Source organism: Lipotes vexillifer, unplaced genomic scaffold, assembly GCF_000442215.2.
Source record: "Lipotes vexillifer unplaced genomic scaffold, Lipotes_vexillifer_v1.1 scaffold306, whole genome shotgun sequence".
NCBI classification, from domain to species: Eukaryota; Metazoa; Chordata; class Mammalia; order Artiodactyla; family Lipotidae; genus Lipotes; species Lipotes vexillifer.
In genome coordinates this window covers 1,162,059-1,185,300 of record NW_006789814.1, presented here as the reverse complement: position 1 = coordinate 1,185,300, position 23,242 = coordinate 1,162,059, and the positions used below count along the sequence as shown (strand labels likewise).

At 42.8% G+C, this 23,242-nt stretch overlaps 1 protein-coding gene across 2 annotated transcripts in view; it reads right to left on the bottom strand.

Annotated features, from left to right (window-relative positions):
* Positions 1-5,152: 5,152 nt before the first annotated feature.
* The window catches only part of CPPED1 (calcineurin like phosphoesterase domain containing 1), a 115,880-nt gene continuing 97,790 nt past the window's right edge, over positions 5,153-23,242 (bottom strand). For both annotated transcript variants that reach the window (XM_007462813.1, XM_007462814.1), the window contains one exon: positions 5,153-5,382. In XM_007462813.1, coding sequence (XP_007462875.1) covers positions 5,153-5,382 — 230 coding nt within the window. The remainder of the gene's footprint in view (positions 5,383-23,242) is intronic.

Below are 23,242 nucleotides of genomic sequence, written 5' to 3'. Positions count from 1 at the left end.
TTCCCTTCCCTGTATTGTGTTAATGTTGATAATTAGTATTGCTATCTATCTTTACTTATTTATTCCACATTCATGGTATAAGTATTCATTGAGTAGCTCCTCTGTCCCAGGCAGGGTTCTAGGCATTGGGAAGAATGGCCGATGAGACAGACAAGGTCCCTGCTGTTCTGAAGCTTGCATTCGGGGGTGGGCGTGGGGGAGGATATAAAGATCAAGAAAAACAAGCAAATTTCTTAGTGACATGCTATGAAGAAAGTAAACAAGGGAGTGGGGAGGTGATGCCTGGGGCTGAGGAACATAACCACAGACAGGTGGGGAAGGAAGGATACTCTGAGGACTTCCGAGCTGAGGTCAAAATGATAGGAAGACAATTCCCATCAGAGGAAACAAGAAGTGCACAGGGCAGTGGGACGGTCAGCAAGGGCAGGGTGGCAGAGCTGATGCTGAGAGATACAGGCAGGGCTGGGGCAGAGTGGAAGGGGCCTGGGAAGTGGTAGGAAGGAGTCTGGACTTTGTTGTAAGTGAGATGCAAAGCCCCTTTAATGAAGAAAATTATTTTTTAAAGACAAATATCAGAACAGAATAATAAAAGGTAACTTGTGAATATTCACATTCAATACAATTTATTTACACAGGTTTTTTACTTACATTGTTGTTTTAGGTGTTATCTAAAGAAAAAAACCAATCTGTATATATTTGTGTGTGTATGTGTATAGTCACTAACGTTGAAATAAAAAAAAGGAAATAAAATACATTAAAGGAAAAAGATAATTTAGTCAGTAAAATGTTTTCTAGAAAGATGCTAGAAATCATTTATTATTCCAAGAAAAAAATCCTCCATTGTGCCTATATATAAATATACCTAAGAGCTCTCCAATGGTGTAAGACAGTATTTTATGAAATTATTAAAAAAATCAGTATTACCTGTCAAGTACTATCTCTTGCATGTGCAAACAAAACTGCTAAGGTTATCTGAACAAGAAATCCCTGGTGTCTATTACAGAGAGCTTTTAAAAGAACTTGCCTTGACAATTTATTCCTAAATTTTCTTTTTTCCCCTTAGCTCAATACTATATTGCTACTTAATTTCATGACTGCACAAAACTGTTTTAGACACTACTTGGGGAATAAGTATTAAGAGTTCAAGGAAATGCAAATGATGTTTTTGCTACCTTTTCTCAAAAGATTTCACATTAGAAGACAGACTATAATATTAAATTGTATTATGTGTATATAGATTCTGCAGTTATATGTAACTCAGTATCTTTTGCAGGTACATAAGGTAAATGGTCTTAGTCTTTTTTTTGTTTATTTTTTATAGTGCTGCTATGAACATAGGGGTGCATGTACCTTTTTTGTTTTCAACAGATCTTTACTGGAGTATAATTGCTTCACTATACTGTGTTAGTTTCTGTTGCACAAGGCTAATCAGCCATATGCATACACATGTTCCCATACCCCCTCCCTTTTAAGCCTCCCTCCCACCCTCCCTATCCCACCCCTCTAGGTCATCACAAAGCACTGAGCTGATCTCTCTGTGCTATGCTGCTGCTTCCCACCAGCCAACTATTTTACACTGGGTAGTGCATATATGTCGATGCTACTCTCACTTCACCCCAGCTTCACCCTCCCACCCCATGTCCTCAAGTCCATTTTCTATGTCTACCTCCTTATTCCTGCCCTGCAACTACGTTCATCAGTACCTTTTTTTTTTTAGATTCCATATATATATATGCTTTTAATAGAACTGTTAGCATATGGTATTTGTTTTCCTCTTTCTGACTCACTTCACTCGGTATGACAGACTCTAGGTCCATCCACCTCACTACAAGTAACTCAATTTCGTTTCTTTTTATGGCTGAGTAATATTCCATTGTATATACGTGCCACATCTTCTTTATCCATTCATCCAATGATGGACACTTAGGTTACTTCCATGTCCTGGCTATTGTAAATAGTGCTGTAGTGAACATTGTGGTACATGTCTCTTTTTGAATTACGGTTTTCTCAGGGTATATGCCCAGTAGTGGGATTGCTGGGTCATATGGTAGTTCTATTTTTAGTTTTTTAAGGAAGCTCCATACTGTAATTTTTATCAGAGTATAGTAGATTTACAGTGTTGTGTTAGTTTCTGCTGTACAGCAAAGTGAATCAGTTATATATATGCATATATCCACTCTTTTTTAGATTCTTTTCCCAGTCCTAGTGTCATTAGTCAGGCTTAAAACTAGTATTTGCCTCATAACCCTCTATTAGGGACTGACTAACTAGCAATGCTGAAAAATCAAGATATTATGAAATGTTCTGTTTGTTAGTGCCATGAAGTTTACTACATTTGTCCCCCCTGTTCTCCAACTTGAGGGGAAACATGACTGAAGACTTGAGATAAACTTACTTACTGTAAAAACCAAATGCAGTTGGATGATCATCTCCCCACCTGCTATCCACAAACCCACCCTTGAGTCCTGACAGTCCAGTTCTAGATCACTTTAAATAAGCTTCTTCCATTAGCAGCCCCTTATTTTTTTCCCAATTAAAATGATTAATTGGAGGTGGGGAGCATTAGGTGGCCCTCTCTGCCCTGAGAGAGATGCTGGCTTCCTACCCGCTGGGGTGAAAACTATAAACAAGGAAGGAAGCTTCATCTGATGAAGTGTTTACTGTTGTGGCCAGAGCTGTGTCCTGCGGCCCATTACGGTTCAATTCAGCTTTTCAATCTCCTCCAGTGAAAATTCTCTGCCTGGAATAACCTGCTCCTTGGACAGGCTTTTGCCACCCTGAACCTGGTGTCAGAGAAGGGGCTTCTGGGCCTTGCCTAGGCTTTACAAACGCTGCGATGAAGTCCCAGGGCCTCCAGCTAACTGGGTGCCATGTTGCCAAGAGCGGGTACGAACCTCTCACCTGTGAAAAACGTTTTCCGGTAAAGAGGATAATGTCAGGGAGTGTAGGCTCAACAGCTGGACTGCTTGCATCTCAGTCCTTTGCTCCCCACTGATGAGGTGAGTGACCTTGGCCAAGCGGCCCCACCTCTCTGAGCCAAAGGACTTAAAACAGTACTTAGCACCTAACAAACATTCGAAACCATAGCACTTATGATCATGGTGTGTTTTATTGTTTATCCCAGTATAAGGCACTTTAAAAAAAATGTCTTTTTTTTTTTTTTTTTTTAAGAAAAAGGACTCATAAGTGAACGCATTGGTAATTATTATCAGAATGATACACTATCATTTCCTAACTGCTTTCTGAACCTATCACCTTTGGGGAATACTGCTGTTTGGTTACTTTAAAAATGGTGAGAATTTCATAGAATTCCCTATTCGTAGCATATTCTTGCTGTGTTTTGAATCAACTATCTTCCTTGTTAGGTTTTTGGAGAAGGAGATTTAGAAGTTTCATTTCGATTAATTTTAATTATTCCCATATCCTTCCCCAAACCCAAGTGCCACAGTCTAGAGCATTTTGCACAGGTGACGTGACAAAGAGAGCTCCAGTCCGTGGTGATTAAACTCTCCCCGTTTCTCCCAGGAGACCCACATCCGCACTGATGGTCCTGGTTCACGTTGCTCATGTCCGATTCTGAAGTTACCACATCCCAGGCCTCAAACGCATGGCTTATTCGTTATGCCTCTTACTGAATTCCCCTTCTTGATCTCTTCTATCCCCATCTGTTGTAAAGAAAGACGAATGCGAAGCAAGAATGCAGCAGAACTCTAAAACAGGAGCATTCTAATTTTGAAAATTTTTAATTTCTTGCCACATAACAATGAGCTATGGTGTGTCACCGATCTGTAGTAAAATTAACTTCTTGTCTTTTGTTCCTTATGAATTTATATATCCAGTTATCTTTCTATTTAATTTCACATGGTTTTGCTACACTGACTGAAGCTTTTTAACATGAAGGTCTTTTAATTTAATGGACTTTGCAGTTCATTTGCAACCAGTTTTTTGTTTTTTTGTTTTGTTTTGTTAGGATGACTGAATGCTACTGCATAACACTGTGAAGTTTTCCTGGCAGGATGGCGAGTACCCAGGCTCCCTGTCCACCAGGATGACTGCTGGAAAAGGCGACATGGATAAAATTACGCAGTGGTCAGGAGCCGCAGAGAAGCAGCAGCAAGGTAGATTAAACAAAGACAATGCTGATTTTAACCCATCCACGCTCCTTGGTCAAGGGATCCTGCATCAGCACATCTAATCAAAATTGGTGCCAATTTAGATAACATGGCTGAAAGCACTGTTTTTGCCCCACAGGAATTTCTGCTTGGTTTCTGAAGAACTCTGCATCAATTCCCATGTTTTCTGTCAAAGTAGACAGAGCCAAGAGTCTCATAAACGGAGGATGATTCCGATCACACGAGAACATCCACCTGCGGAGGGAGTTACTGCAGCAGTGAATGCGAACGTGAGTGAATCAGACGTGCCGCCCATGACTGCAGAGGCGGCCTTTTAGGGCTTCGGTTCTAGTCTCCGGGATGAGGTTTTTGAATATGGACGATTTACGTGCAAAGGTGACTTTTCTAGCCGCCATGAAGGTAAACTCGAGCTTTGACTTGTATCCGCTTCATCATCGGCCATAACAGATGTCCCAGACTTTAATAGTAAATGTCGGCTACTCAGCTCCTCAGCCAGATGAGTTTTTGGCTCTGGTAACGGAACACAATTATTTGTTTTGTTAGGAAGGAAAGGAGATGATCTTCGTTTTGCCTAGCATTTTGGGAGTTGTGACCACGGTTTACTATAATCAGATGAATTTTGTTCAAAGAATCATCAGAGATCACACTTGGATATCAGGGTGTGACTGAGATCGATAAGTTGACATTTACCATATGATGCCAGAAAACCATCTAATTCAGAGCAGAGTTGAGAGACACATCATTAGGAGAACTTATTCAATCACCCATGCAGAGAGATTCTAATAATATCATTTATTCTTTCATTCCCAGGCTCCTCCCCTCTCTTTGCATAGGGAGGGCAGTTTTATTTTAAATATCATTTATGACAGGACCTAGCTCTCTGATTGAAGCAAAAGGACATAAATTCACAAATCTGCCTGGTACACTTTTTTATTTCAATATGGGGTTGTGTGCAGCTGCTGTTTCTTCCAAAATGAAAAAATAGTAGAAGTGAAAACTGAATAAATCATAATCGGCAATCATTTTTTCTTCAACAAATCCATCAGATCGTCTTCTATTCCCTTCTCACTCAGGTCATCTAAACTGTAGTATCGATGGACGATTTTCTCAGCGGTGACCACCACGACTCGGAGCCCATGGGTGTCTTTGCCCAGCTGGCATCCGATGGCAGATGATACCACCATGTCGAGGTCCTTGTAGGTGCCCCCGGCATTTCTGTGGTAGTGGCCTGAGAACACAGCTTTGATACCTGCAGGGAAGGGAAAAAACATTAGGGGACCAAGGATTTCCATTTAGGTAACTTGGGGGCTCCAGTGGTTTCTTCTGTGAACAATACATATTATTATAGTAAATGCATAATATTATTCAGCATATGATAAATAAGAAGGCAGCATATGTGACATCCAGAATCTTTTCAAGGATAATTCATATATATATAATACATTATTAACCTGTTTCTTGTAACTCATACAGGAAAGTACTAGGGGACAAGAAGAGAAGGGAGAAAAGGTGAATGACTTTGGGAGAGATGAAGGAAATATTTTGAGGCCTATATAACAGCCATAGAGTAGAAGGTACATGTCTATGAAAAATAATGTTTATCAGAAACATAGATCAATGGAACAGGATAGAAAGCCCAGAGATAAACCCACACACATATGGTCACCTTATCTTTGATAAAGGAGGCAAGAATATACAATGGAGAAAAGACAGCCTCTTCAATAAGTGGTGCTGGGAAAACTGGACATGTAAAAGAATGTAAAAGAATGAAATTAGAACACTCCCTAACACCACACACAAAAATAAACTCAAAATGGATTAAAGACCTAAATGTAAGGCCGGACACTATCAAACTCTTAGAGGAAAACATAGGCAGAACACTCTATGACATAAATCACAGCAAGATCCTTTTTGACCCACCTCCTAGAGAAATGGGAATACAAACAAAAATAAACAAATGGGACCTAATGAAACTTAAAAGCGTTTTGCACAGCAAAGGAAACCATAAGCAAGACAAAAAGACAACCCTGAGAATGGGAGAAAATATTTGCAAACGAAGCAACTGACAAAGGATTAATCTCCAAAATATACAAGCAGCTCAATATCAAAACAACAAACAACCCAATCCAAAAATGGGCAGAAGACCTAAATACACATTTCTCCAAAGAAGATATACAGATTGCCAACAAACACATGAAAGGATGCTCAATATCACTAATCATTAGCGAAATGCAAATCAAAGCTACAATGAGGTATCACCTCACACCAGTCAGAACGGTCATCATCAAAAAGTCTACAAATAATAAATGCTGGAGGGGGTGTGGAGAAAAGGGAACCCTCTTGCACTGTTGGTGGGAATGTAAACTGATACAGTCGCTATGGAGAACAGTATGGAGGTTCCTTAAAAGACTAAAAATAGAACTACCATATGATCCAGCAATCCCACTGCTGGGCATATACCTGGAGAAAACCATAATTCAAAAAGAGTCATGTATCATAATGTTCATTGCAGCTCTATTTACAATAGTCAGGGCATGGAAGCAAACTAAGTGTCCATTGACAGATGAATGGATAAAAGAAGATGTGGCACATATATACAATGGAATATTACTCAGCCATAAAAAGAAATGAAATTGAGTTATTTGTAGTGAGGCGGATGGACCTAGAGTCTGTCATACAGAGGGAAGTTAAGTCAGAAAGAGAAAAACAAATACCGTATGCTAACACATATATATGGAATCTAAAAAAAAAAAGGTTCTGAAGAACCTAGGGGCAGGACAGGAATAAAGACACAGAGATAGAGAATGGACTTGAGGACACTAGAGAATGGACTTGAGGATATGGGGAGGGGGAAGGGTAAGCTGTGACAAAGTGAGAGAGTGGCATGGACATATATACACTACCAAACGTAAAATAGATAGCTAGTGGGAAGCAGCCGCATAGCACAGGGAGATCAGCTCGGTGCTTTGTGTCCACCTAGAGGGGTGGGATAGGGAGGGTGGGAGGGAGGGAGACGCAAGAGGGAGGAGATATGGGAACATATGTATACGTATAGCTGATTCACTCTGATACAGCAGAAACTAACACACCATTGTGAAGCAATTATACTCCAATAAAGATGTTAAAAAAAATTAAAAAAATAAAGGAATAGCTGGATGGAGGGAGAAAAAGGTTTGAAATAGGAGAAGGGATAAGGAGGTGGACTTGTCCCTCTCTTTTAAACAGATACTTTTTACTCATTAATTCCTGCATATTTCTCAGGAATCTCTGAGTCCAGGAGCCAAAGATAGGGCCAGTGAAATAACAAAACGTGAAGACATGTATGCAGCAAGGAGAAGGTACATGTTCCACACCATGAGAGAACAAGCTATTTACAAGCACTCCTTCAAATCTCTATAATTGACACCCAATTCAAATACCCACTGTTATTCATTGTTCATAGGATACAGCTTTATTTTGGAAGCTGCAGTGTTCTCATTGTGAAAATGGAGATGGGATTTAATAGGTAACATCTTCTCTGTTTTAAATGTCCTTCTGGTATTTTGCATGTGTAAAGCTGTTCTTACCCCCAGCCAGGAGTCCTGACTCTAGGAAAAGCTGTTTTAACTTATCACTGGTTGCTTAGTGTGGCAGAGATCAGCCACCCAGGACTGGATTTGCTGGTTAGCCAATAGGCATCTAAAGGACTTTTGGTGTATCTTATTCATCTTAGGACGTGGAAAGTACACCTCAAAGAATTTTTAAAAGCGTAAATCATATATTATGGTATATGTAATCATTTGTTGTCTAGCATCAAGATTACTGGACAGCTATATTAAAATCTTTTTGAAAAAAAATAATAATGTTTATGGAGTTCTAAACAAGACAGCACAGCATGGTCAACATTTAATGTACCTCCTCCTCTCCAAACTTAGACCTATGATGGATAAAATATTTAAAAAAACCCCAAAGGACAGAGATAGCTTCAATACCAAAATAAATAGCTCTATGGACCAGAAAGGAAGCAGGAAGGCAGAGTAATGAGTGGGAGTTGAGCTCTTACAAGATAATCAAGATTGAAAGCACTTTCTCTGAGATGAGGCAATAAAGGCTGGCTCCTGGCTGGAAACAGGGGTGGTGTTAATACCTCCGTTTATGGAAGGAGACTGAAGGAAACCACCGCTGCCCTGTTCCAGGGTGGTGGTAGGCTGGTACACCCTGGTACAAGCACTCCAGAAAAAAAAAAAAGGACCTGATTTGTAATGTTTACTCATTTCCATGGAGTTAACATTCTCACGATGGCCGATTTCAAATGACCAACGTGATGTCACTGAACCAGAGTGGCCAAGAGATGCCCAGGAGCAAACCCACCACCACGGAGTGTTCCCAACACACATACGAGAGCTGTACGCAGCCAAAGAGCAGGGGTGAGAATAATACGGAGCAAGATAATTAGAAAATGGTTAAGTGTCGAGTATGAGTATTTATTACCTTTGCTTCTTAATATAATTTACTTAATGATGAGTTTGTATAATTAAATTCTAACAATGGCTGTTTAACAACCAACTCACACAATTCTCTAACATTTAATCATTGGTTTTCATGTGTTGGCAGGAGCTGTCTCCAGCACAGCACTGGGTGAAGGCTTGCAGCAACCCACGGGTCTAGGGAGGAAGGACAGACACAGGTTCAAGTCAAGGAACGGAAACACGGCTTCGCAGGATGACTGGGGGGCCGGGACTCTACAGCACTATCGTAAGGCCGGGTCCCCGATGGGGGCGAAACCCCTGCACAGGGAGAAGTCGGTCAAGAGGAAAAGTGAGGGGAAAACCACCGCCTCCCCCGCTGCAAATACCTCTTACCCAAACTGAACCTGAAATAAAAAATTCCACCATCTGTGAAAATTTCACGCTAAGTAAGACAGTCTTCAAACTCTTCAATCGGGAATATGAACTCACTTCAGGGGAAATCAATGATATAAACTGTCTGAGAAATACTTAAAATAAATGTTTAGGATATCAAATGTACTCAATAAAGGACAAATATCCATTAAAAAGAACAAGATGTTGTGAAACAAAACGGGCATGAATTGAGTGAGAAGGGTTGGTAATGGAAATTTAGAAATGGTGGACATAAAACATATGAATTAAAATTTTAAAACAAAACCCTCAATAAATGGGATAAATTCTAGACTAGACACGAGTCAAACAGGGAATTAGTGAATGAAAAGGTAGAAATGTGGAGCTGAATCAGAAAACAACACAGACACCCAGACATAAGCAATGAGAAGTTCAAAGAACCCAAAGGATGGGTTATTTGGAATTTTCCAGAAGGGAGGAACATATGGGTCTTCAAATGAAAAGTACTAAGTAGGATAAATAAAAATCAATTCATACTGACATATGCCATGGTAAAATTATGGAGCATCAGAAAGAAAAGTCTTAAAAAGATATCATGGTGGGACTTCCCTGGTGGTGCAGTGGTTAAGAATCTGCCTGCCAATGCAGGGGACACGGGTTCGAGCCCTGGTCCGGGAGGATCCCACATGCCACGGAGCAGCTGGGCCCGTGAGCCACAGCTGCTGAGCCTGTGCTACAGAGCCCACGAGCCACAGCTGCTGAGCACGTGTGCCACAACTGCTGAGGCCCGTGCCCCTAGAGCCCCTGCTCCACAGCAGAAGCCACGGCAATGAGAAGCACACGCACTGCAACAAAGACCCAACACAGCCAAAAAAAAAAAAAAAAGATATCATGGCAAAAGTACTATAAAGGAATGACAATTAGACAGGTAGCAGGCATCTCAGCCATAAAAGAATCAGGGAGTAATACCTTCAAAATGCTGAAGGCAAGTACTTGTGAACCTCAAATTTTGTACCTATAGCTAAACCATCATTCAAGTTTAAGGGCAAAACAGATACATGTTTGGACATATAAAGACTAAGAGTTTACCACTTCTCAAAACATTATGCCAAGTTAAAGAAGTCAGATGCAGAAGGCCACATACTGTATGACTCCATTTATAAGAAATGTCCCGAATGGGCAAATCCATAGCAAAAGAAAGTATATAGTGGTTGCTGGGTGAAGAGGGGAAAGAGGGAGTGGAAATGGCTGCTAATGTGCACAGGGTTTCTTTGCAGAATGGCAAAAATGGTCTGGAATTAGACAGTGGCAATGAATATATTAAAGCCACTGAATTTTGGAGTAAATTGTACGGTATGTGAATTATACAGCTCAATAAAAAAAGGTTGTTTTTTTTTAAAACCCGTATGGGAAGGGGAGGAGGCTAGAATGATCCATGTGGTAATGGATTAGAGTTGGAGACATCAGTATGAACTTGTGTTTACCTTAAAGTGTAAACCCTGCTGACATCTGGAAATATATATAGATGTGTATGTACACAGGTTAGTAGAGAGACACACATTTCTTGCTCTGTCAGGTGCAAGTGCCTAGGAGCAAGGACACATGCTAGCAGGGAGCACACATAGCAGCCACATCTTGGTTTCTACTTCTATTCTCCAACAAAAGGAACTATGGATCCTTGGAGAAATGGGTGTCTGTAAGACTGGGGCAAGAAATGTATTTAAAAAGCCACGAGTCTATACTAATACAAATAACTGATTGAATATATGTGGGGAAAAGAGACAAACATCCCATACAGAAGACTAACAGATAATTTATGTGGAAATTCCTCCTTTAAGGAGGTGGAGTATAACTCCCTACCCCTTAGGTATGGGCTGTGCATAGCGACTTCCTTCAAAGAGTAAAGTATAAAGAGGGGTTTAAAAAAAAAAAAGTAACTTTACAGTGGAGAAACTGACGAACATCAACAGTGATGATACATCAGGTTGATGGTATGTACCTTGAAATGACTGGGATTAAAACAGTAATTGACCTGTGTGGTCTTCCTCCCTTAAACCCATAATTCTGGCATGAAAAAGACATCAGACAGATTCCAATAGACATTCTATAAAATACCTGACCAGTACTTCTCAAAACTGTAAAGGTCATCAAAAATAAGCAAAGTCTAAGAAATGGTCACAGTCAAGAAGCACCCACACTAATGGAATACTACTCAGCAATAAAAAGGAATCAACTATTGACACATGCCACGTCTTGAGTGGGTATCAAGGAGATTATGCTGATTTTAAAAAGCCAACTCAAAAGGTTCCATACAATATGATTCCACTTACAAAACATTCTTAAAGTGACAAAAATTATATAGTTGCTAGGAGTTAGGGACAGGGATGAAGGGGGCTGGGAGTGGGTGTGGCTACAGGAGGGACCCTCGTGGTGAGAGAACTGCTCTGCATTTGACAATGATTCAAAAAAGGTATGAAGGAAATACAATCAAATTGTTTAACCCTTCTTGTTAGTATGGTTCTGGGAGACTTTGAACAGAGCTCTGGAGACTATAGCCACCCTCCAGCAGCAAGAACTGAGACCCACCTGCGGGCAGGTGTGGGTCTGCCAGCCCTGGACCATGGCTAGGGATGGAAAGGAAGGTGACCCAGGTTTCCCTACTTAAAACAGCCGAGGGTGGAGAGAAACAGCTATTTCCATTGACTGTTATTAGGATGCAGATACAACTCATTTCAGAGGGTAATTAGGTGCTATTAGGTTCTGACATTTTGCTGTGCATTCCCCTTGACCCAACACCACCATTTTCATATAAATTTATCCTTCAGAGATACCCAGAGAAAAGCCCACAGATGTAGGTGTGTTGTGTCTGTGGGGACAAATATACAGTGCTCACAGAGGCACTGTTTGTAATATTTGTTTATGGGAGACTGGATAAATTATAGTATGTGTATTAAAAAAAAAAAGAGGTTGATTTACGTGTACTGGCACTGAAAGGCACCAAATATATTATTAAGTATGAACAGCAAGATGTAAAAAGAAGTGTTGTGTGATCCTGTTTTTGTAAAATAAAGATAACGCCCGTATAAGAGGGTGTGTGCTTGTGTTTGTAACCCCAGCTGAATGGGGGAGAAACAGACACTAAACTCACACAGGTGATTTCACCACCAGGGTGGTGGGGTGGGATTAGCAAGGGCGGGCATCACTTTCTGTTTTTACTACTATAATGTTTGCAGTCATCATGCATTGATTTGGTGATCACAAGCAAACATCAAGGTGACGTGGACTGGGAAAGAATGATGACAGGAGGGACGGAGGTGCTGCCACACCAGGGCCGGAGCTGTGTGGCTAAAAGCTGCAGCTGGAACCGCTGGGTTGGGTGTATCGCCGTAAGTGGGGCAAGTGAACAGCTCCTGATCACTCAGGCTGGAGGGCCGTGGAAATGACTGCTTCCTCCACTGCCTTCCTGGGGTTTCCGAGCCTTACGGCCTGTGCCATCAGACGCCCAAATGGGAGAGTGTGCGATTAGACCCACCTCGGGGAGCTGCTAACGGCCAGTCGGAAAGCACTTAGTATTATTATTTTGTTGTATGCTAAATTATGTTTATGAAATTTGGCTCTTTATGCCTAATTCATAGTTGCAAAATGTACTATTCTGGAAGGAATGTTTGGCAATTTTGAAAGTTGCTCGCATTAGCCGTAATTAGCTGTGAAAACATTTATGTTTAGATTTCACGCTGTTACTTGTTGGCATTCGCAGAGACAGGAGTGTTAACGGGGACTGTGCAAGTGACCGGCAGACCTTTCAGAAGGGGTCTCGGTGGACTGCGGAGAGCTGGGCTTCTCTGCCATCAGTGTGTCCCATCCATTTCCCGTCCCAGGTCCCCAGGGGCTCATCATTTACTGTTAATGTCCCAAGTTACAGAAATGTGACAAAATGAGGATTTTTAGATGAGCAAAGAAGCCTAAAGAGGACTAGAAATAAAGATGAAAGAGCTGTCGGCAAGCAGAGCTGTTGTGTTCAGAATCTTCTTGCTTCTGGTAAAAGAGATCCCCCCCTCCCCGCTGCCCAGTACAACGAGCAACTCGACATTTTGGAGTCCTGAACAGGAAATCAGGCAATGACCATGTGATAAACTTACAACGGGATGGTCAGGCAGGAGGCTAAAATCTGTCTCAAAGTAGGGACGTATGAATGACTCTCCAGTCTCCTGAGTTCTGGTGCAGAGTTCAAGGCTCTGAGATATTCCCAGCTGGCCCAGGGAAAAGCAAAACACAGGGATGAGACTCAGGTGGGAAGTGAGGGAGCCTCTTCCTGGGTTGGAACCGGACCCAGGAGCCTGGTATTTGGTAGTGGGAGTTTCTACTTCCCACCTCCTGGGAAGTCCAGGAGTTCTGAATCCCAAAAATGTCTCCTGATTCTGTCCCAAAGAAGGGCAAACACTGAGGCAGAGTGGGTCGAGGGTAGCAGCAGCAGGACCCTAAGAATTTTTTTTTTTTGGGGGGTTCGCGGGCCTCTCATTGTTGTGGCCTCTCCCGTTACGGAGCACAGGCTCCGGATGCGCAGGCTCAGCGGCCATGGCTCACGGGCCCAGCCGCTCCGCGCCATGTGGGATCTTCCCAGACCGGGGCACGAACCTGTGTCCCCTGCATCGGCAGGCGGACTCTCAACCACTGCGCCACCAGGGAAGCCCCCTAAGGACTTTTTAATCCACCATCTCCTGAATCCTCCCAATAGACGTTTGTCCTAGGGACAGAGGAGTCATCTCCATTTTACAGATAAGAAGACTAGGCACGGAGAAGTTAAGGAACCAAGGCAAAGTTACTCAGTTAGAAATCAGGGCAGCCAGGATCAGAACCATGGTACTCGGATGTAAGAGCTCAGGTTCTTGCAGACTCAGGTTCTGTCCTTTGGGACCTTGGGCAGGTTACTGACCTTTGTGAACCTCGACTTCCTCATTTGTAAGACAATAATAATACCTGTCTCACGGGCGGCAGAGAGGCTTGGATGACAGCTCGGATGCTGGCAACGTGTGCCCAGTAAACAGCAGGTGCTCATCATGCCCCGAGGCTCCCCTGCTGGAGTGGGACGCAGACATGACCAGCTAGCTGGCCTTGCAACGTTCAGGCCCTGCCACCAGGACTTGCAAGAAGTTTTACTTATGTTGGTTTTCTACTAGCTTTTTAAAAAATAATTAATTAATTTCATTTTTGGCTGTGTTGGGTCTTCGTTGCTGCGCATGGGTTTTCTCTAGTTGCGGCGAGCGGGGTCTACTCTTAGTTGCAGTGTGCGGGCTTTTCATTGCGGTGGCTTCTCTTGTTGTGGAGCACGGGCTCTAGGCACACGGGCTTCAGTAGTTGAGACACACGGACTCAGTAGTTGTAGCTTGCGGACTCGGTAGTTGTGGCTCACAGGCTTAGTTGCTCGGCGGCACGTGGGATCTTCCCGGACCAGGGCTTGAACCCGTGTCCCCTGCATTGGCAGGCGGATTCTTAACCACTGCGCCACAAGGGAAGTCCTCTACTTGGGGACGCATTGATTCACAACTCGATAGATGTAGAGAATATATTAATAAATCATGGTTTTCCTGATGGGGGATTGATTTTAGTGGTGTTTAGTGGTGTTTTCAAGAGTTGTGCAGAATTTCCATTCAGACTGTTCATCAGTCATCTGTGGCTGACATGCCTCCATGGTGCCTTAATTGAGTATCACGTATAGGTTGTTTTTGAATTATGAACTGCTGTAAGGAGGTGACAAGCATCTCCTTAAATTACCACCAGGAAAATCCGCAGCAGAGACACAGCCCCTGCATCAAGAGGACGCCCTCCGTGGCATTAGCTTCCTATTTATTTCTCCATGGTATCAAGTCATAAAGATGCTATAAAAGCAATTTTTAAGCTGTCCTGATTCAAATTCATTTCAAATCAATCAGAGGATTGGGATACAATCTCCATATAATTTAATATTCTAATATCAGAAATGTGCCTCACATCAACCAGGAAATCGGGATGCACCCTGGTACAATTTGGGGCTTAAAAACTGATGTCCTTAATGTCTTTAGTGTTACTTAGGCTTGGAAAGTGTGAACAGATTCTAATTGGGCAGTTTTTTCTTTTATCCTGCCTGAGTATACACTTATGAAAATGCTTGGCATCTTTACATTGCCAGCTGTAACAGTGAAAACTTGTGTCACAAATCATTAGTCACACTCAATTTATTGTGTCTCAGTGGTAAAGAAAAATATGGGACTCATAAAAGAAAAAAAGAAAAGGAAAATTTTAAAAAGGAAAAGGTTGGTGTGAACACACAGAAAGCAGGCATAAATAACCCCTCCCGCAGGTTAAGGAATTTCCTCAGCAGGCAGCCAAGAGGCAGGCCTGGAGACGGTGATCCCTGCCGGCGGCCAGTGGCCTGGGATGGCTGTGAGGCAAAGGGGGAGAAGCAGATGTTTCTTAGGCAGGGCTGGAACGTCAGCTGCTGATCCAATATCGGGGTTAAGGCCCACCTGACTCATTCAGTATGACATTCTTCATATTAAATTACGATTTTGAGTTGCCAATTTGGGAGTTATAGATTCCAGTATAATCACGCTCAGAATTTTACTGGCAGGTATCTTTCCAGATGCCTAAGTGTCCATGGCCCATGGCTGCCAGGGACTGTGGAGAAAGGCAACGGCCTGCTCCCCATTCTTCGGCTGAGGCAGGATGCTGTTTCTTCAGCCAATTCGAGGCAATAAACATTTGCAGAGCTCCCTCTGGGTGCCAGGTGTTGGTGGAGCCTAGCGGGGCACCCAGATCAACCATTCCTAGCCATCAAGAGCTTAAAGTCTACAGCTGGGTAGTACTGTAAAGTGCTTTCATAATAAAATGCAGAAAGTAAAAATAACACGGTTTAGCGGTGTTTTATTTACAGAATATCTGCTCTGAGCTGAGCACTTTGCACATGCATCATCTCAGGTAAGCCTTATAAGGACCCCCACAAGGAAGATACTGTCCCCTTTTACAGATGATGGGATCAGGCACAGAGAGGTTAAGTAACTTGTCCAGGGTCACACAGCTAGGATTTGTTACCTAGATCAGACTGACTCAGAAGTAGATGCCATGTCTACCACCCTGGAGGTCCAAAGTGCCACGGATCACAGATGATGCTGGGGCCCAGCAAGAAGGCTTCCTGGAGAGGGTGGCTTCGACCTAAACACACCCTCAGCTTCTTGCAGTTCTTTGCTTGTGCCTGACCTGGGACTTGAAGGAAGGTCATGATTAGGGTAGTAATAATAATAACAAGAAGCAGCAGCAGCAGCAGCATTACTTATGGAGTGTGCACTATCTGCCAGACGTTGTTCTGAGCTACTTTACATGTTTTTTTTTTTTTTTTTGCGGTACGCGTGCCTCTCACTGTTGTGGCCTCTCCCGGAGGCCACAGGCTCCGGATGCGCAGGTTCAGCGGCCATGGCTCACGGGCCCAGCCGCTCCGTGGCATGTGGGATCTTTCCGGACCGGGACACGAACCTGTGTCCCCTGCATCGGCAGGCAGACTTTCAACCACTGCGCCACCAGGGAAGCCCCATGGACCTCCTTTTGAGGATCACCTGTAACTTAATTGACCCGGGGTCTGCCAACCTTTTCCGTAAAGGGCCAGAGAGTAAATATTTTAGGCTATTCAGTCTCTGTCGCAACTACTCAACTCTGCCTTCCTTTGTGACATGGAAGTAGCCGTAGAAAGTGTATGAACACGTGTGTGATCCAATAAAACTTTATTTACAAAACTAGGAGGAGGGCCACCCCCAGTAATGGGGGAAAAGTATACCATCTTAAAAAATACATTTGGGTGATCAAAGGTCAGTCACGATTTCTTGATTCTTCAAAAATTGGAAGCTTCTGTGCTTCTCCCAGATAAAGTAAACAACAAAGGACAAAGTAATCTGTACTTTAGTTTATAAAACTATGGATGCCATTCCAACCAGAAGACACAAGCATATTTGCCCAAAAGAGAACACTGCTTTAAAGAACACAAAACTGGTCAATTATTCTATAAACAGGAGCACCTGTCCTGATGGTCAGAGACTTCTGTATCTACCTTAAACTAAGAGTGTTCACATCCTTCCATCTAAAAAAGTAATCCAGACCTGCAATATGGAAAAAATTGTTTGCTGACAATTTTTGCTTGAAATTAAGTAGCTAATGGACTTACAGAGTAAACAAATGTACCAATAAGGGAAACTATAAAATTTAACCAGCATACATTTTACACTCAATAAATATAAATATACGCTGTTGAATTAACCTCCTAGTTGTCTCTCACATAGACAGTATGACGTGGAAAGAGCTCTGAGGTGGCACTGGTGAAAAAGAAATGTAATGTGAGCCTCACGTGTAATTTTTGAATTTTCTAGCAACTCCATTAAAAAAAAGTAAAAAAAATAACAGGTGAAATTAATTTTAGTTATGTATTTTATTTAACCCAATGTATCTAAAATATTATTTCAACATCTATTCAGTATATAAAATATTACTAATTTTATATCCTTACTTCCACACTAAGTTCTTGAAAATTCAGTGTGTATTTTACACTTAGAGCCCATCTCAAGTTCTTGAAAATTCACTGTGCATTTTACACTTAGAGCCTATATTGAAAAGTGTGGGGCAGATGTGGAAATCCAATTTCAGCATTGGTACTTTTTAACTGAATGGCCTTAGTTTCATCATCTATAAAATGGGGATAATAACAGCTACTCTGCAAAGCTGCTATTATGAGAAACAGCTCTGTTGTGCCTGGCACACTGTAGGCACCAAATGAATGAAAGCCATTATTAATTAATTAAAGCACTGAATATTTCTTTAATAGAAGTTCTTAATTATGAATATCATACAACAAGGCACAAATACAACAAGGAACTTTTGCAGAGCAAAAATGATAACTACACCACATATACAAGTAGACAAAAAAGGCTGGCTCCAGGGTCATCAGTTTCCAAAGTTTACAAGGAGGTTGAACTGCTGGGTCAAAACACACCTCCCCCTTTTGGGTACAGCTTAAGGTATAACTGAAGAACCATAAACTGTGCATATTTGATCAGTTTTAACATATGTACACTCCTGGAAACCATCACCAAGATCAAGGTCATGAATGCATCCATCACTGCCAGTTTCCTGGTGCTCCTCTGGAGTCACTCCCTCCCTCCATCCCTGTCCCAGGCAACCACCAACTTGATTTTTGTTCCTATAGATTAATTTGGATTTTATATAAATGTAATCGCACAGTATGCACCTTTCGGGGGTGGGGGGGGGTGGTTCTGGTGTCTTTCATCCAGCATACTTTTTAAAGATTTCATGAAAGAATCATGGAAGCATTAATTTTGAAAGATTCATCCATGTATCAACAGTTCATTTTTTCATTGCTGAGAACTATTCCATTGTATAGATATCCCATAATTTGTTTACCCATTCAACTGTTGATGGACACTGGAAGTTGTTTCCAGAACTGCCTCAGCACTTTTGATGAAAATTGATTAACCATATAAATTTTGGTCTATCTCTGAACTCTCTTTTCTGTTCCACTGATCCATTTATCTTTTAATACCAAATGCCTAACAGTCTTGATCACTGTAGGTTCATAGTTAATCTTGAAATCAGATAGGATAGGTCTTTCACCTTTGTTCTTCTTTTTCAAAACTGTTCTGCTATTATAGGTACTTTGCATTTCCATAGAAATTTTAGAATCAGCTTGTCGATTTCTACCCAAAATAAAACTGCAGGAATTCTGATTGGTATTATGTTGACTCTATAGATCAATTTGGGGAAAATGCCATATTAACAAGTCTTCTGATCCATAAACGTGGTCTATCTTTTCATTTACTTAGGTCTTTAATTACTCTCTGTAATGTTTTATAATTTTTAGGGTAGAGAACTTAAGATATCTTTTGTTATTTCTAGGCATCTTATGGTTTTTGGTGCTACTGTAAATTGAATTATTTTTACAATTTCACTTGACATTTGTTTGCTGCTAGTATATATTGTACATAATTGTATTAAGAATACAACTGATTTTTGTCTATTAAGTTTATATCTGGGGACCTTGTTAAATTCATTTTTTAGTTCTAGTGATTGTTTTGTAGATTCCTACGATTTCCTAAGTAAACAATCATATCACCTGCAAATAGGGACAGCTTTAGTTCTTCTTTTGAACCTTATGCTCTTTTTGCTTTTTGTAATGGCTGGAACCTCCAATAAGATGTAAAACAGGAGTCCTGATCTTAGGGGAATCATTTAGCCTTTCATATTCCCATAGTTTAGGCTTTTGAAATAACTGTCAAATGATCCTTCAGAAAATGAACCAATTAAAATTCCCACCAAGGGTGTGAGAGTTTGGTCACCGAGATTCCATTCCCTGCTTGATCTTTCGAGGAAGAGCCTTGAAGAGGTTAAAAAGGGACCCTGCCCAGGACAACATACGTTTCTGTTTATCCAGAACTTCTGAGAAACTGTTGCTGTTATTCTATTATGCTGGGTAATCCCTTTCATTTCACTCTTAACGAAGCCCATTCACACGATTTACTCTGCGGGACTCTACTGGCGTCCCCACTAGGCTCCTTCACAGGCTGGTGTGTCCGTCCACCAGCTGCTGGGCAGGTTGGCTGCTAATGGCTCACAGCTGCCCTTCTCTGGAGACCTGAATGACTGAACCAAAGCCACCACACGCAAGTGGTGACCTCCTCTTGAGGGCTGGGGGTGCGGGAAGGGCACGGCCCATGACGGAAAAACAGGAGCGTGCAAAAGGCCAGCCCCCAAACCATACATCGTATGACTCCATTTACGCGACATGTCCAGAACCGGCACATCTACAGAGGCAGAAAGTAGATTTCTAGGGCAGGGAGGGAGGAAGGGGTTGGGGAGGAAATGGGGCAGTGACCGCTAATGGGATAGGATTTCTTTATAGGGTCATGAAAATGTTTTACGATTGACTCTGGTGGTGGATGCACAACTCTGTGAATATACTAAAAACCACTAACTGGACATCTTAAATAAGTGAATTGTATGTTAATGGTATGGTGTGTCAATAAAGCTGTCATGAAAAAAATAAAAGGAAAAAAGGGAATAATGACTATAATAGCATTAGCTATCATTTGCTGAAGATCTACTACAGGCCAGGCACCAGGAACAAGACCCATTATATGTATTAATTTGAACTCTTCGACATTCTCAAAGTACATTACTGTATATGGGGGATGGGGGAGTCCCCCCACCACCACCACTCAAGGTGGGACCACCTCTGGTGAGATCCCTGCTCTGGAGCTCCCGCTGGATCAGGCTGAAGCCTGACTCCAGCTGAGCACATATCCTTCTTAGCTCTGTCGCCTGCCCTGTCCCGCTGTTACTTCCTTGTTCCCTCACATGTCCTCCAATCCCAGTCTCAGGCTCTGCCTCCAGAGACCCTGACCTAAGAGAGTTACTTCGTGTGGACCCCTTGCCATCACTATAGCTCTATTTGTGAGGCTCAAGGGCTCACCAGCCACCTGGCTTCTCCCATGGTCCCACCCACTTTAAAAACAACAGACTTTCTATTAGAGCCTCAGCTTGCTCTCTTCAGTGGTTTTAAATTTTCCATTTCACTAGTTATCTTTGTTTTTCTGCTTTCAAAAGTAATGCATGCCTGGGCTTCCCTGGCGGCGCAGTGGTTGAGAATCTGCCTGCTAATGCAGGGGACACGGGTTCAAGCCCTGGTCTGGGAGGATCCCACATGCCGCGGAGCAACTAGGCCCGTGAGCCACAACTACTGAGCCCGTGCATCTGGAGCCTGTGCTCCGCAACAAGAGAGGACGCGATGGTGAGAGGCCTGCGCACCGCGATGAAGAGTGGCCCCAGCTTGCCACAACTAGAGAAAGCCCTCACACAGAAACGAAGACCCAACATAGCAAAAATAAATTAATTAAAAGTAATGCATGCCTTAGGAGATCAGTTGAATAAACTGTGGTACACTCACAGTTGTAAACAAACAAACAAACCGAGGAAGATCTCCATAAACTGATACTGAACGATTGCAAAGAAAAATGTGAATAATGTGCAGGAAAGCATATATAGGAGCCTACCTTTTGTGTAAGGAAGGGAAAATGAAACACACATTGATGCATGCAACGTACCCTCAAATAGATCAGAAAAATATACTTGCAATATCTTTTGCAAATAATAAAAAAATTAAGCAATTGGGGTAAAATGTCAGATAAATCCGGGTAAAGGGTATATAGGTGTTCTTTCTACTTGCAACTTTTCTGTAAGTTTGAAAATATTTCCGGACAAAAAGGATTTTTGCAAAAAGCAATGCATGCTTCCTAAAAATAAAATCAAATATTATAAAAATACAAGGCACTTTAAAAAAGGAGGAGGAGGGAAATCTCTTGAAATCTCTCCTTCCATTTTAGGAGTTCCGTGTGTCTTGTCCAGATAATTTGAATGTCTGTACTAATAAAAAACGGATGTAAGATATAAGTCTATAGAAATACACACATACACAAATACATATAATTTCACAAAAATGGGATATGCTGTCTGTGAATTTGATCCTTGCTTTTATTCACTCAACAATCTGTCTTTTAACTGTTCCCCTCAGGACATATGGCTCTGTCTCAGAGCTGCGGTGTAAAACCCTGAAAACTGTATCTGCAGTGTGTACAACCTAGGCTGTCAGATGATCATTCTATACTTTAAACTGGGAGGTCAGGACATTCAGAGCCTTCCGGCCCTACAGGACACTCAGTGCAGCTTCTCAGAGAGCCTCGGGGGACCTGGGGCAGTGACCCCGCAGGGAGGAAGGTGTCCATTTGCCCAGCACCAATGGCCAGCTCTCCAGGGAGGGGCCCATCCATTCCTGTTTGCTGCAGGATCAACAGCGCAAGAAAAGACTCTCTCAGGTTAAAAAGCACCCAAGCCAGGCAGCCCTGCCTCTGTACCACTGGACCTGGGGTAGGGGTTTGGGGGGTTAGCTGCTATGGGAGTTGAACCCCAATCTTCTGAAGGGCATGAGCAGCCATAGAAGGCTGGAGATGACTTCACTGCCAGGGGGTCAGGTGCTCCTGGGCTGGGCCTCCGCTGGAAGCCTGGGTGGGGTTCATGCCACCCCTTCTTTTGTGGGTGCTATGCAACACACAAACATCTGGAAACCTCAGGCAGTTGCTCAGATGTCTGGTCCACGTGCTGCGTGAAGCATCTGGCTTGTCCTGAGGATTCATAGCCTCCTCTTGGGATTTCTCCTCTCTCTCTCTTTTTGTTTTGCTTGGGTTGAAACTAATGGCCCAGCTACTGAAATGACCCTTCACCCGAGGCCAAGAGATTTCTTTTCTCTATAGAGTAGGAGCTGGTGTTAGGTGAAGAGATTTCTTTTGTTTTAAATTTTCTCCCCAGTTTCATCTCCTAAAAAAAGAGCCATGTAAATTCCACTTTTACCTCCCCTAGATAATCATCAACAAAATGATACTCTTCCCTTCCCAAGGCTCCTACAAGAAGGTGGGAGGGCGGGGGAATGAACCCACAATTCCCGGTGGCAGAGAAGTTGCTCAGAGAACACTGAGGGGCTGTGCATTTCCAGCTCAATCAGGAAGGGCGTGGTTTTGCTGAAAAAGTTCCCAAGAAGAGCGGGTGGAGAGAGAGCCACTGATCCGTCATCACGCCCGCACGGGAGGCGGTGAGGAGGGCCCCGCTCCTGTTTGTCACACGCATCTCCACCTTCACCACCACACCCCCTCACAAATGTCAAGGCCTGCACTCCCGCCTTGGGAGAACCGTGAGCTCCCAGTCCCAGGCACAGAGTGGTGCTGCTGGGACATAATTCCGCACGGGGGCTGGAGATGCCGGGCTGCCCTCATGTGTGCAGAGCCTCCAGAGTCTGCAGTGAAGCATCGCTTCTCCACCTGGAGTTGAGGATTAATTATGCTCCTACCACCTTCAGACTCACTCCCCTTTATTCTTCTTCTACATGGGAAGTATGAACAACTTTTTAATTTTCCCCTTTCCTGATGACCAGGAAATTCAGAACCTGTGTGTAGTATGCAAGAAGGGAGCTGTATTTTCCTACTATTAATATTTGGTTGCGGGCTTCCCTGGTGGTGCAGTGGTTGGGAGTCCGCCTGCCGATGCAGGGGACGTGGGTTCGTGCCCTGGTCCGGGAGGATCCCACATGCCGCAGAGCGGCTGGGCCCGTGAGCCATGGCCGCTGAGCCTGCGCATCCGGAGCCTGTGCTCCACAACGGGAGAGGCCACAACAGTGAGAGGCCCACGTACCGC